General features: G+C 35.0%; 1 protein-coding gene across 2 annotated transcripts in view; it reads left to right on the top strand.

The window, feature by feature from the left end:
* Positions 1-12,161, top strand: part of PREX2 (phosphatidylinositol-3,4,5-trisphosphate dependent Rac exchange factor 2) — a 158,328-nt gene that overhangs the window by 77,284 nt on the left and 68,883 nt on the right. For both annotated transcript variants that reach the window (XM_015855723.3, XM_085539455.1), the window contains exons 19-23: positions 1,564-1,649; positions 3,143-3,279; positions 6,504-6,621; positions 7,487-7,671; positions 9,992-10,153. In XM_015855723.3, the coding sequence (XP_015711209.2) occupies positions 1,564-1,649; positions 3,143-3,279; positions 6,504-6,621; positions 7,487-7,671; positions 9,992-10,153 (688 nt within the window). The remainder of the gene's footprint in view (positions 1-1,563; positions 1,650-3,142; positions 3,280-6,503; positions 6,622-7,486; positions 7,672-9,991; positions 10,154-12,161) is intronic.

Raw genomic sequence — 12,161 nt, 5'->3', positions numbered from 1 at the left:
GCAGAATTTAGATGTGTTTCTTCTGTTAATAAGAAAGATGTCTTGAGAAATACAGTGGTAACCAGAACAGGAAAAAGAGCAAAGAAAGAAACATGGCATGAAGTCAATAATCTGGACTGATAGTACAAAAACAACAGCAACCAAGCAGCAGCAACAACAAAAGCACTGTAGATGAATGTTCTATAGCAAACATAAAAAGCTTATGCTAGCGTTTCTTTAATGCTGATCTTGGGTCAATTTCTGACACAGTGAAAATGTGAGTGAATTTCAGGGCTAACAGAGACGATCTGGTGAATAAGGAGTTCGGATCGGTTTAAGAATTTATTTCCTGTACTGTCTGCATTTGTCAGAGGCTGCTTCTAGCACAACTGTGCTGGCAGGAGAGACGATTCTCTGACAAATTCTTAGCTGAAACTTCTAGCGATGTTCTTTCTTTGTTTATTCATTAATACGTTCACAAAGTATATTTTTGAACAAATATTTTGTACAAATTCGTGGGCTCCAATGGGATTTGGATCTCATGTCTGCTTGTAATAGGCTCCAAACACTAAAAGTTATATTTACCAGAAAAAAAGCCTGAAAGAACAAGAAATAATGTAGTGATATTATTCAAATCTATCTGAATGTCAGAAATCCTATAGTTCATATGCATTTTGCATTCACTTATCACCATCAGTTTTCTTTTGCACTGGCAAATGGAGTCCAGGGCAAAGACCCCTTAAATATTAACAGAGCTGGCTCTGAAAGTAAAGACTGCAGAGTTAGATCAGTGCAGTGTTATGTGTGACCTAACGAGCTCAGATAAGGGCTGAAGCAGCTGTGTTGCTTTTTGTGGAATCTGAGCTAATATCACATCAGCTTACTTTGGGTGAATTCAGGGTTTCATTTTAAGGAGTAGATGTGAATTTTAATTCTCAGAAATTAACTGTTTTGTTGGTTATAATTCTAAGAATTTTTTTATTGCTGCTGCACATAGACTAAGCAAGAGTGTAACACAATGTGTGTGCACATTAACAGTAGCAGGCAACTCTTATTTCAAAAAGCTCGGTGCTTTACATAGAAAGACTGTGCAAAGAGTTGTTGTTTTTTTTTTTCAATAAGAGTTAACAAGTTCTGACACAAACATAGTCTTCACCTCTGCAGCTCATCTGATGAGGCCTGCCATGATCTGAGGTCCCCAGGCTCTGTGCTGATGGCTGATAGACTGCCTGCCTTCCCAGGGCTTTCAGTTTTGCTGTTTTATGACAACTTATTCAAGTTGCGGTCCTTTGGGAAGAATTTTAAATCTGCAGGCTGCTTTGGTCTTAATTGGCATACTGAAATTCTGTGTGAAATAATATTGTCTTCCTCTGGTTGCTATCAGTATCTGCTTGCTCTTAGTTCTGATGCGAGTGGTGCAAATGATCAAGAAAATGAATATTGAATCTGAATCTGTGAACTGACTGAAAGGATGGATTTTACACCTTGGTGTTAAAAACAACCTACTTATTGCTGTCCACTTTTATGTTAATTAACAAAATGCAACCTTTAACTATATTTGTATTTATTTTTTGCATGTATCAGGACAGTGAAGATTCCTGACTCTGCAGATGGACTTGGGTTCCAGATCCGAGGCTTTGGCCCTTCAGTTGTCCACGCTGTTGGGAGAGGTAAGTTATAAGAGCTGTCGGTGCAAGAAGTAATTATACATTTTATATGTAACTGGCCTGGCTGTGATGAATCAAAATAAGATCCACCGAGTAATTAAGGTGAGGTATATTAAAGCTGTGATTTCCTTACAGGTTGATGAATAGCTGACAAATCCAAAAACTCATTATCCTGTGAATACTGTCCCCAACTTGATAAATTTTGGATTGGTGCCTTGATAATAAAAGAAGTAAAGCATTTTTGTTGTCGGTGGTATTGCAAGCAGTAAATGGTGAAGCCAGCTACCTCTGTATTTTCAGCTATTATGGGACAGTTGTGTCCTTTCACCTCCTCCTACCTTTGCAATTGAGGAATTTAAAATGAATTGATAAGCAAAGCAGCCAGATTTGAACAAGCTCGATGACTTCTTTTTTTTTATTTTTGCTAGGCTGTGGTGCCAGAAATTAGATTTTGTGAGAGAAAGTAATAAACTACAGACTGTTGAGTTGATGTGGTAATTATATCTGCACCTGGTTCTCAATTCAACTGCCTATCCTTATTCATTAAGCACGTACATTATTCCAATTAGCCTCAGTCGTACCTAAGTCTTGCTTGTGTGGTTTGCTAAGCCTGGAAGACTTTGAGCATATGTTTAAACACTTTGCTGAATTGGGATCATGGTTTTTGTTGTTGTTGTCTGTTTTGAAGAATAAAATATACGCTTTTTGAGAGACATTTAATAATTTATTTACAAGACTTTTGTAGATTACAATAGCTAGGAATAATACTATTTCCAAAGACTTTAATTGATGCTAGATTTAAAATGCAACTATCATCTATTCCTGCAGCTTTTATTTTTTTAAACAGTGCCATGACCAGATAATACCTAAAAATAATAGGAACAGAGATGTATTGTTTCTATTATTTTTTGTTGGATATGCTTAACTGACAGCTTGTAATGTGATTTTCTACTTGTCAGCCATGCAAATTCAGTTCAGTTCAATTTTACATTCTCTAGCCAGTAGGTTTTGACTTTACTTACACCTTTCTAGAAATAGCAAGAGAGGCATAAGGAAGTAAATGGGTGGGTGGTCATAATCCAGCAGGCTTTCAGTACCCTTTCAGTGGACATGGAGGATTTTTCTGAAGACGGCTGTTCTACTGTGGAAATAAATTGCTGAACTATGTATTTTACATTGCTAAAACAAATAGATTTTGTTGCAAATTATTGATGTTTCTTAGAACTTCTACTCTGCTGTCTTTGTGTGTTTTGCTTAAAATTGTAAGGACTATTATAAATGAATTGGTAAAAAGACAAAAACACAGACAGGATCCTTGGAAACGTCAGTGGAACTCTGTTTTGTTTAAGTCCAGCTGACTTCAGAAGCACTCTGAAGTCAGGGGCTTTTGGAATGTAAAGGAAATGTTTTAAATGCTTTAAAGGAAAAGTTTAGGAAAGGAAGTCTGTCAACTACATGTTTTTGTGTTGTTGTTGTTTTTGTCTTTTTTTTAATAGGAACAGTGGCAGCTGCAGCAGGTCTCCACCCTGGCCAATGCATAATAAAGGTGAATGGAATTAATGTCAGCAAGGAGACTCATGCAAGTGTTATTGCTCATGTCACAGCATGCAGGAAGTATCGGCGTCCAATGCAGGTACATTGCACTTGTTAATCTTGCAAATTTTTGTCTTGTTTTTTCTCCTGAAATAATCCCTGCAACCAAAGTAAACAACGTGGTGTGGTTCTCTGTCCATGCACCCATTGTGTTTGAGTGTGATGCAGGGAAAAGGAGTGGTGAATAAAAATGGAAGGAATCCAGATGAATTATGAAAGCTGAAGACTGCTCAGTATATTACAGATGTTCAAGATCTGATTAAACTCTGCATTGAAAAATACAAGCTTACGGCTAACTTTTAATACTGTATTTTAAAAGGCTTGATTCAGGTTTTTATTGAAAGCAGTAGGAGGTTTACTTTTATCATTATGAAGAGGGATTTATGCAGGTAGGTGCCTATTCATTAGCCTGAGAGTGTAATGCAGAAAGCTGATCTTCTAGAATTTTGAAATGCTTCAGCAAATAGAAAGCAGTGAGCCCACGTTTTGTCTATGAAGGTCCGTTTGTGGTCCCACTGCAGTACAATACTGGAAATAAATGGAAGTTCAAGGGCACAAAAGTTCCCTTTTTTAAATATAGACATTGTTTTGTTATCTTTTTCACATGAGTTTAGGAGAAAACCTAATGTCTTCCAAGATGCAAATTGTAGGGAAGAAAATCAAAACCACTCTGATTGTATAATGTAATCTTTCCAAGTTCCTGCAATTTTTTCATAAACTGTGAGCTGGTATCATTAATTAACTTCACAAATTCTTTCAGAGCATGGTAACTGGGAAGAAAAATCCAATTAAAATCAGGAGTGAAATCCTTCTCTCAAACCTACTGCATAGAAATGAGATAAGAATTCTAAGTAAGAATTGGAACTGTGTCATGAAAATACTGTCTTCATGAGAATGTCTGAACATTTGTGCTTTTTTAACTGCAGTATGAAATTGAAGTTGTTGCATGCATAGAAAGATAGACTTCACCTATTCTTCAAGTATATGAATATGGGCTATGTAAAGAGCCCATGTGCACAAATAGTAAAGCTGGCTATGATGAAAGGTTTTTACTTTTTTTTTCTTTTTTCTTTTTTTTTTTTTTTTTAGTACCAGGTGCATTTTCTCTCTTGTCTATGTGTGGAATTCCTCCAGAAGTTAATGACATTGAAAGAGGAGTAACTACTGTTGGCTGGAATGAATTTATATGCATTGTCACTGCTGTTTCATTTTTTGCATCCACTTGTGTAATATGTTGGAATACATACCAATTTTTCCTATTCAGGTTATTTATTTAAATCTAAAAAAACCACGTATCTTTAGCAAATCACTAATAACTAAAATCCCCCAGATTCATGAGAATCTATAAGAAAATCATTGTTTAGAATTTGCTGCTATCAAATGTCTAGACGGCAGTATTCCTACTGGTACCAAGACAGCTAAACTATAATTTACTAATCAGAAATGTGGATTTTTAATTATTTGGAAGATGACTATGGATTTGTCCTATTTTGTAAGTAATTACTATATCATTTAATTAACATGAATATTGAAGTCTCTCCTGTGGTTGGCAGTTTCATAATTGAAAATGAATCTTTTTCTGTGTTCTGAATATTCCACTTCTCAGTGTGAGGAGTCTTCCAAGCTGCTTGGTTCATGAAGTTTTGTATCAGATGACTGCAGTATGAATAACTGTGTAACTTCTGTTGGACAGTGTTTATATTCTTGGTTTTGCCTGGAGAAAGAATACTGACTTTGCTTTTTGAAATTCCAAACAATTTGCAGTGATACTAATCATGTTGTGACAGATATATGCCTGATTTATTACCCCTGTGCTGCATTTAGAGAAAACGGTTTGAAATTATATAGCAATGTATCTTGTGCTAGCTTTTGAAGGGTTGACTTCCTATTGAAGTAGGTTGTTCTGAAATAAAGGAAATCTTTGGCACAACATACATCAATTGTTAGATGTTGGCATGGCAGTCTTAGTGCTGCCCATTTGTTTGAGCCAAGGTAACCTTTTAGTCTCCACAGATAAGCTTCAAACTTTCAGGTGTACCTACAAAGACGAGTTGGTTTCAAAACCATTTATGTTATTCAGGTTATGCATAGGTATCTTCCAACAATTCACAGAGGACTCTGAAAGTCAGGGGCCCTTATTAAAATATTTCAATGTCTTTCAGTGAGAAGTAAGGCACTGATGAAACTACAGAACCTATACAGAAAGGGTACCTTGATTGTGTGGAAATGTTGTTGTCTGGGACTAATGGGTTAAAGACAGTGGCAGAATATTGTATATTATCAAAGCATAATCTGATGTATTTGGCATTTTGCCTGAACACTTCAACATTCAACTTACAGTTCTTGCTTAACACTGAATTCTTGACTCAAACTTCTTTTTAAATTCAGTGAATTCAGATTAGTCATAATTGTGTCGCTTATTCTGCCATAGCAGTTTAGATGGAATGATTAACTGGCAGTCAAATTTCATTTGAAGTGTAAGGGGAAGAGAAGAGCATTCTGTAGATGCCGTGTTTGGTAGGCCCATCCATATGGATGTGGTGGGCATGTGTCTAAACAAGTGAGGGGAGAAAACAAGATAAAAGGCTTGCAGATGGCTTTCATAGGCTCTGTGACCAAGCCACTGTTCTTGTATTCACATGCACTTCAATTACATAAGATGATGAACTTCTGGGGCCTGAGATTCTGTCCTTTTACTGTTTTGATAACTGGGTTGTAAAATAAAACATCTAATAGAGTAACTATCAAGAAGGAAAAAAAAAAGAACGAAGTCTGTAGTGTGTAGTATTCTTGCCAGTGATACATGGGTGATAGATTAGGTGGACGTGATGTATGTTTGGTTGGCCTTTTATAATCTTTGTCAGTCTTATGGAGGAACTGCAGATTTTGCAAAGCAAACATTTTTTCTCTATATTTTTTCACAATTTCTTATCTCAAATATTTCTCAATCTGCAGTTGGATTTGAAATGTCTTAGAGTATTTTTGGCAGAAACATGAAACCGATGGATGTCATACTGTCACAGATTTGCTACCGGTTCATGACAGTATATTTTAAAATAAATAAGTGAATTGAAATGCTTTAACCAAAGCCAAAATTCTCCGTATTTTCAAAATACTATTTTTAACTGGGTTCAGAAGGTAGTAGAGATTATAATAATCAGGACACTAAATTAAGTATTCCATCTTTGAGAGCATTTAGACAATTTACTACCAATTGCAATTGTAAAAGTTTTTTTGTTTTTGTTTGTTTGTTTGCTTTTTTAGCAAGACTCTATACAATGGATTTACAACAGCATTGAAAGTGCACAGGAAGATCTTCAGAAAACAAATGCCAAACCCCCTGGTGATGATGGAGGAGATGCCTTTGACTGCAAAGTGGAAGGTATATGGTGCTGGCTTGATTTTGTTTTTCTCAGAATGTTGGTGTAAGTAGCAAGGAAAAGACAGGCAGTGTTTCGTCTTTATTTTTCAGAGATGAAACTTCAGTCAGACAGTAGGATGTGCTTTACATAAGGGTTTGCTTTTTTCTGCATTCAAAAAATGTAAATTTAACATGCTGTTCTTTGAAAATTGTTATGTCTTATTAAAAAAAAAGGGTTTTTGTGAACACTTTAGGAAAAAGCTGTTCAATTTTCATTTGTAATGCTGGGAATTATCTGAATTGTCACCACTAGTAATCACTGAATGTTAAATTAGATGAGTTAGTGACTACTGTGTGAGAAATAACAAATCAGCTTTCCTTCAGATTATTTTCAGGCAATTGACATTTAGATAAGTCTGGATTCATATGCATGTATAAGGATGATAATTAAAGAGGTGGCTAAGGAGAATTTTGTATTGTCTGAGTAAATGCTGACGTAGTGGTTTCATTTCTGGACATTTTCATCTGACTTATTTTGAATTATTCAGATTTCCAGTTGGTTTTTTTTTTTTTTTTTGTTTGTTTGTTTTTTTGCATTGTATAGCTCTAAATTTTAAGGGAAATTGAATTAGTCCCCTTCAACAATGACTTTTTCTGTGAAGAGTCTGTCGTGACGTGTCTGTTCATGCAGTAGCAGTATTTTAACATTTATAAACTACTTGGCATTCTGGTTTTTAAATCCCTCAACTCCTAGTTGGGATATTAGTACATTTTCAAGTAGAATCATCGGACCATACCTATTCCTGGAAGGTTTTCCTCTGTCCTTTTTATTATTCATTTTTCAATGGCCAGTGCTCCTCTGCTGATTTGTGTTTCTTTATTCTAGAGGTAATTGACAAGTTTAATACTATGGCGATAATAGATGGGAAGAAAGATCATGTAAGCCTGACTGTTGATAATGTTCATCTGGAGTATGGAGTGGTTTACGAGTATGACAGCACAGCTGGAATCAAGTGCCATGTGTTAGAAAAAATGATTGAACCAAAGGGATTTTTCAGTTTGACTGCAAAGGTATGAAGCAATTTTTCTATGTGTTTATTATTGCTAAGCTTAATACCAGTGTAGCAACATGTTTTGTTTTCTGCTTAGGATTGTATGCTTTTCATTTAATATCTTGTAACCTTTGTTCCTGTTACAGTTAGAAGGATGATTGTGTACTCAGGAAATAAAATAAGTTATGATGTGGTTATAAATTGAGCCTCTAAATTGAGCAAACATTAGAGAGCTTCAGTCTTCCATTCTTCCTACGTCTTTTCCTATCTTCTTAATTATCAAATAAAACTTCAAATAAAGTTGAAGGTTTCAAAACTTTGTGAAGATAGGCACTAATTTCCAAATATGGTTTTGATGAAACAAAATAGCATATACAATTTAAATTTGTTTCAGTAATAGAAGTAGCACAGCATCTGTCTTTTTATGTTTTAAAATAAAATAAAGCTGTGTGTATAGCGGGGACTAGCAATGGCAAAATGCAAAACAAGTGCAACTTAAGAGTTTACACAGAAATTTTTTCTCAGTGAATATTTCCAAATATTAAAACATGCAGGTAATGAAAGGGATTGTGAAGGTTTTTTTTGTTGATAGTTCATAGAATGTCTGGGGCTGAAAGGGACCTTTAAAGGTCATTTAGTTCCAGCTCTCCTACTGTAGTCAGGGTTGCCACCCAGTAGCTTAGTTTTGACAGTCACATTGGTACATTCCTTCAAGACCCTGGGATGCTTGTCATCCAGCCCCATAGACTGGAAATGGTCTAGTTAATGCTAAAAGTCACTGGCCTGAAAGTTGTTAGTTCTTCCTATATTCATAACAGCATGTGAAATGAGGTAATAATTGCTAACTGCTTAAGAAATACTTACCCACTGTTGCATTCAGGACTTTCAGTACTCTGATTCTGGCCATAATTAATGCTGTGTCATAACCCTTATTATTTAGGCTGGCTAATTATTCAAAGATTACACTTCCATATTGTTTTTTAATAATATGACTGTTAGAAAAGTGATAATGATCAAAAGATGTCCAGTGATTTAAAAACAATAACAAAATGAGCAGACCCCTTTTCTCAATGGCAGTAATGATGGCTGCAGTGGCATTTTATCAATAACAGCTGTCTGTAAATGGTTCTTGGTGCTCTGTATGTAAACTCTGCACTTGCAGTAAGGTATTATGCTTCTCTTCATTTCCTTCTCTCTCATCTTGCCATGTATTTGTTGTTGCTTTGCATTTGTAAACATCTCTATTCTGCATCATATATAGTAGAGTGAAGTAATACTGGATTGCTTTCTGATCCTATGCAAAGCTTTACTGTGTTTTGGTGACAAGTAACCAGAGTTGTATTGCAAAAGTTACTTAATTTTAATGCAGTTAAGACATTTTTTCATCTGTTCATTAAATTATTGAAATAATATTACTAATTAAACAAAAACATTGCAAGTGTAACCAAAATTATTGGGATATTTTAATGCAGTAAGTACTCATTGTTGCAAAAGAGTTAGTCTTTCCTCTATCCTCCTGGGGACAATTCAAACCACTTCTGTTTATATGTGTTAATCTGGATTTGGGGTGCATTTATTAGACCTTTGTTAAGCTTTAAATGTTTGCTTTTCAAATACATTTATCAGAGGTTCGATGCAGCTGCAATAGGCATCTCCCATGCTCCATCATGCAGTGAATTTCAGTACCTGAAATAAATATTCTACTCAAAAAAGCGCTGTATACTTCCCTCAACTGTTTAAGGTTCCTTTCTTTCAGTTTTCTATCATCACTTGCTGGGACTATTTTCGTCATAGCAATACTTCAGTCTTTTCTGGCCGGTATAGCTTATTCTGTTCACTATCCCATGTTTTGAAAAGATTTTTTTTGCAAAGAATGAAAAAAAGGAAATCACTCAGATTTATTATATGCTTGTTCATTTTTTAGAAAATATTCATTACATGGCATTACATGTTTGCTACAACTAATGAATTGGTTCATAAGCTCTTTGTAATATGTGCTGCTAAAGTAATTACAGTAGATGCTGAATTTCAGGTGAGCCATGTTGGTTGCATTAGTAGAAAATTAGTAGTAAATCCATTATGAGAACTCTCTCATAACGAGAAGCCAAGTGAAACTACTTGTTATAGGTATAATTTATGACAGTGACAAATTCAGATAAACATTTCTTGCTTTCCAGATTTCCATTGTTTCTTGTGATTTAGTTCTGTGAAGGTAATGCCTATAATGTTAGAAGGCAACTGAGTATCTGGCTTTTTCAACCGGGATTGTAGGGGATGATAAGTAAAGGGTTCTTTTAGTCATATTATTTCATAATGTGATCTTGTTTTTAATCTCTCAGATTCTGGAAGCATTGGCTAAAAGTGATGAGCAGTTTGTGCAGAACTGCAACAGCCTCAGTTCCTTAAGTGAAGTAATCTCTACTGAGCTTCAAAGTAAATTCAGTGTTATTTGCAGTGAGAAAATTGAACATATCTACCGAAGAATTTCTAGTTATAAAAAGGTATGGCCTGCATGTCTTAAGCTGTGTGACATTTGTCTTTTAAGGGAAAAGAAACAAGCAAAATTGTATCATTTGAATAATTCTTCTGAATGTTTCTTACAGTGAAAACAATATGGCTGAAAGATTAGCTATATTAGCCTAGATTAGCCTTAAATGCCTAAACTGAGTTATTACATAAATAGTTTTTAAGCTGTGCTTTTTATCATCCCTTTTTTAGACACTTGGTAGTTCATATCCTTTCTTGTTTGCTGTGTTCAGCTGCAAATAGAATCAGCTACATATTTCCTACAAAAGGGCTATTGTTCTTGATCAATATTGTGAACTGGCAGATTTTAACCAAAGATGAAGTGATAACAGCAGAATTGTTTTTCCTTCTAGTACATTTTAATTTTAAATATTAAATTGTTATTCTTTCATTCATCTCTTATGCCCTTCCAGTTAGTATGACTTTTAAAAAACATCTGCTTATTAGGAATTAGGGACTAGTTGTAAGAAATCTCAGTTGTGACACTTAAAAATTTGTCTGTCCTGATACTTCCTATGCTGAAAGTTGCATGCTTTCTAAAGGAAGAGGAGGGAAGCTTGTAAGCATAGTTCAGTGTGGGATAAAGACCAAAAAAAAAAAATGGCTTCCAAAGACTTGGATAGGGTAGTCTCAAACAAAAAATGGAATAAACTCAGGAGCTGAATCCCAGAAGGATGGATTAAAGTGGTACTGATACTGCATTATTTAACATCCCGGCTCTCAGCCGTTTGCCTGAACTACAGATTTCCATGTTTCTAAAAACAGTTTAAATTCAATATATTCTTTTGAAAGCAGATTTCTTAGTTGTAATATTAATAATAGCATATGTAGAATTTGAGTAGCGTGAGGTATTTTATACCTATCCTCTAGTAAAACAATATATATGTATATATATAGAGAGAGAATGATGTACAGTTTCTTTATAGGAGGCCAAGACAATAAGTGAAATTTTATTGTATTATGCTGGATGTGAATAAGCCTTGGGGAGGTTTTCATCATGCTTGTTCTGTCTAGAAAAATATACTTGATACCAACTGCACTTTAAAGCTCATCCATTGAAAGATCGTTAGTTTCACAGTTAGAGCTTTTAATAACAATTAATAATGCAGTGAATTTCAGGAACAGATAGGTCGTTTTCTTGGCAAGGTAAAGGTAACCATAGTTACAGAAGACTTTCAGAATGCCTGAGCTTGGCTTGGCTCCTGGTTTCACTGCGAAAGTTTGAATTCTATAAATAGAAGCCCCATAGATTTCTGAAGTTCCTACTATTATTATTTTTATCAGAACATTTTGCTCATTATAAACTTGGAATCTAGTACCATGAGTCCCAGATGTTTCTCAACACATACATGAAAATAATTTCGGGCCTGACTTATGACCTGATTAAATCTTAGCCAGGCATTTGGTCTCTCTGGAGAATGATGTGTGGGAGACTAAGATGAGAAATATGTACTGCTTGCAGAAACATTTTCATCATTGAATGTCCTTAGTGCCCTTCTTAACTATTTGTACATTCTTCGCCTTTGAACAATTCCATAATTGGATTTCTTCTAACCTTCCAGATCATGTTCTAATATGAAGATTTAAATATGATTTATCAATCAAGAGTTTACTAAGCTGAAGTAAAATCTCACCAAAATAAACAGAAATTGAAATTCCAGCACAAAAAAGCTGCTGCTTGTCATAGGGGATATATCTTGATGCAGCTAAAGTGCTAGTCAAAACCTAATAGATTGAATTGGCACTGACATCAAAATATTCTTATTCTTGAGTTATGCTTCTTAACTGACTTATTATTGAAGGTCTATGCAATATTATCTTTCTTTGCACCTTGTTCTGTCAATGGATACAACCGAAAAGAGCCTGGATCCACAGTCTGTGCAACTTCCCTTTGAGTATTTGCTCATGTTGATAAGATTCCCTCATCCTTCTGTAGGCAGGCCCAACTGACTGAGACTATCTTCACAGGTTCTCCAGTTCCTT

Source organism: Coturnix japonica, chromosome 2, assembly GCF_054131305.1.
Source record: "Coturnix japonica strain WE chromosome 2, WE-NBRP24, whole genome shotgun sequence".
Classification (NCBI taxonomy): Eukaryota; Metazoa; Chordata; class Aves; order Galliformes; family Phasianidae; genus Coturnix; species Coturnix japonica.
The sequence above is the reverse complement of the archived record's forward strand: the minus strand, read 5'-3'. Positions and strand labels throughout refer to the sequence as shown.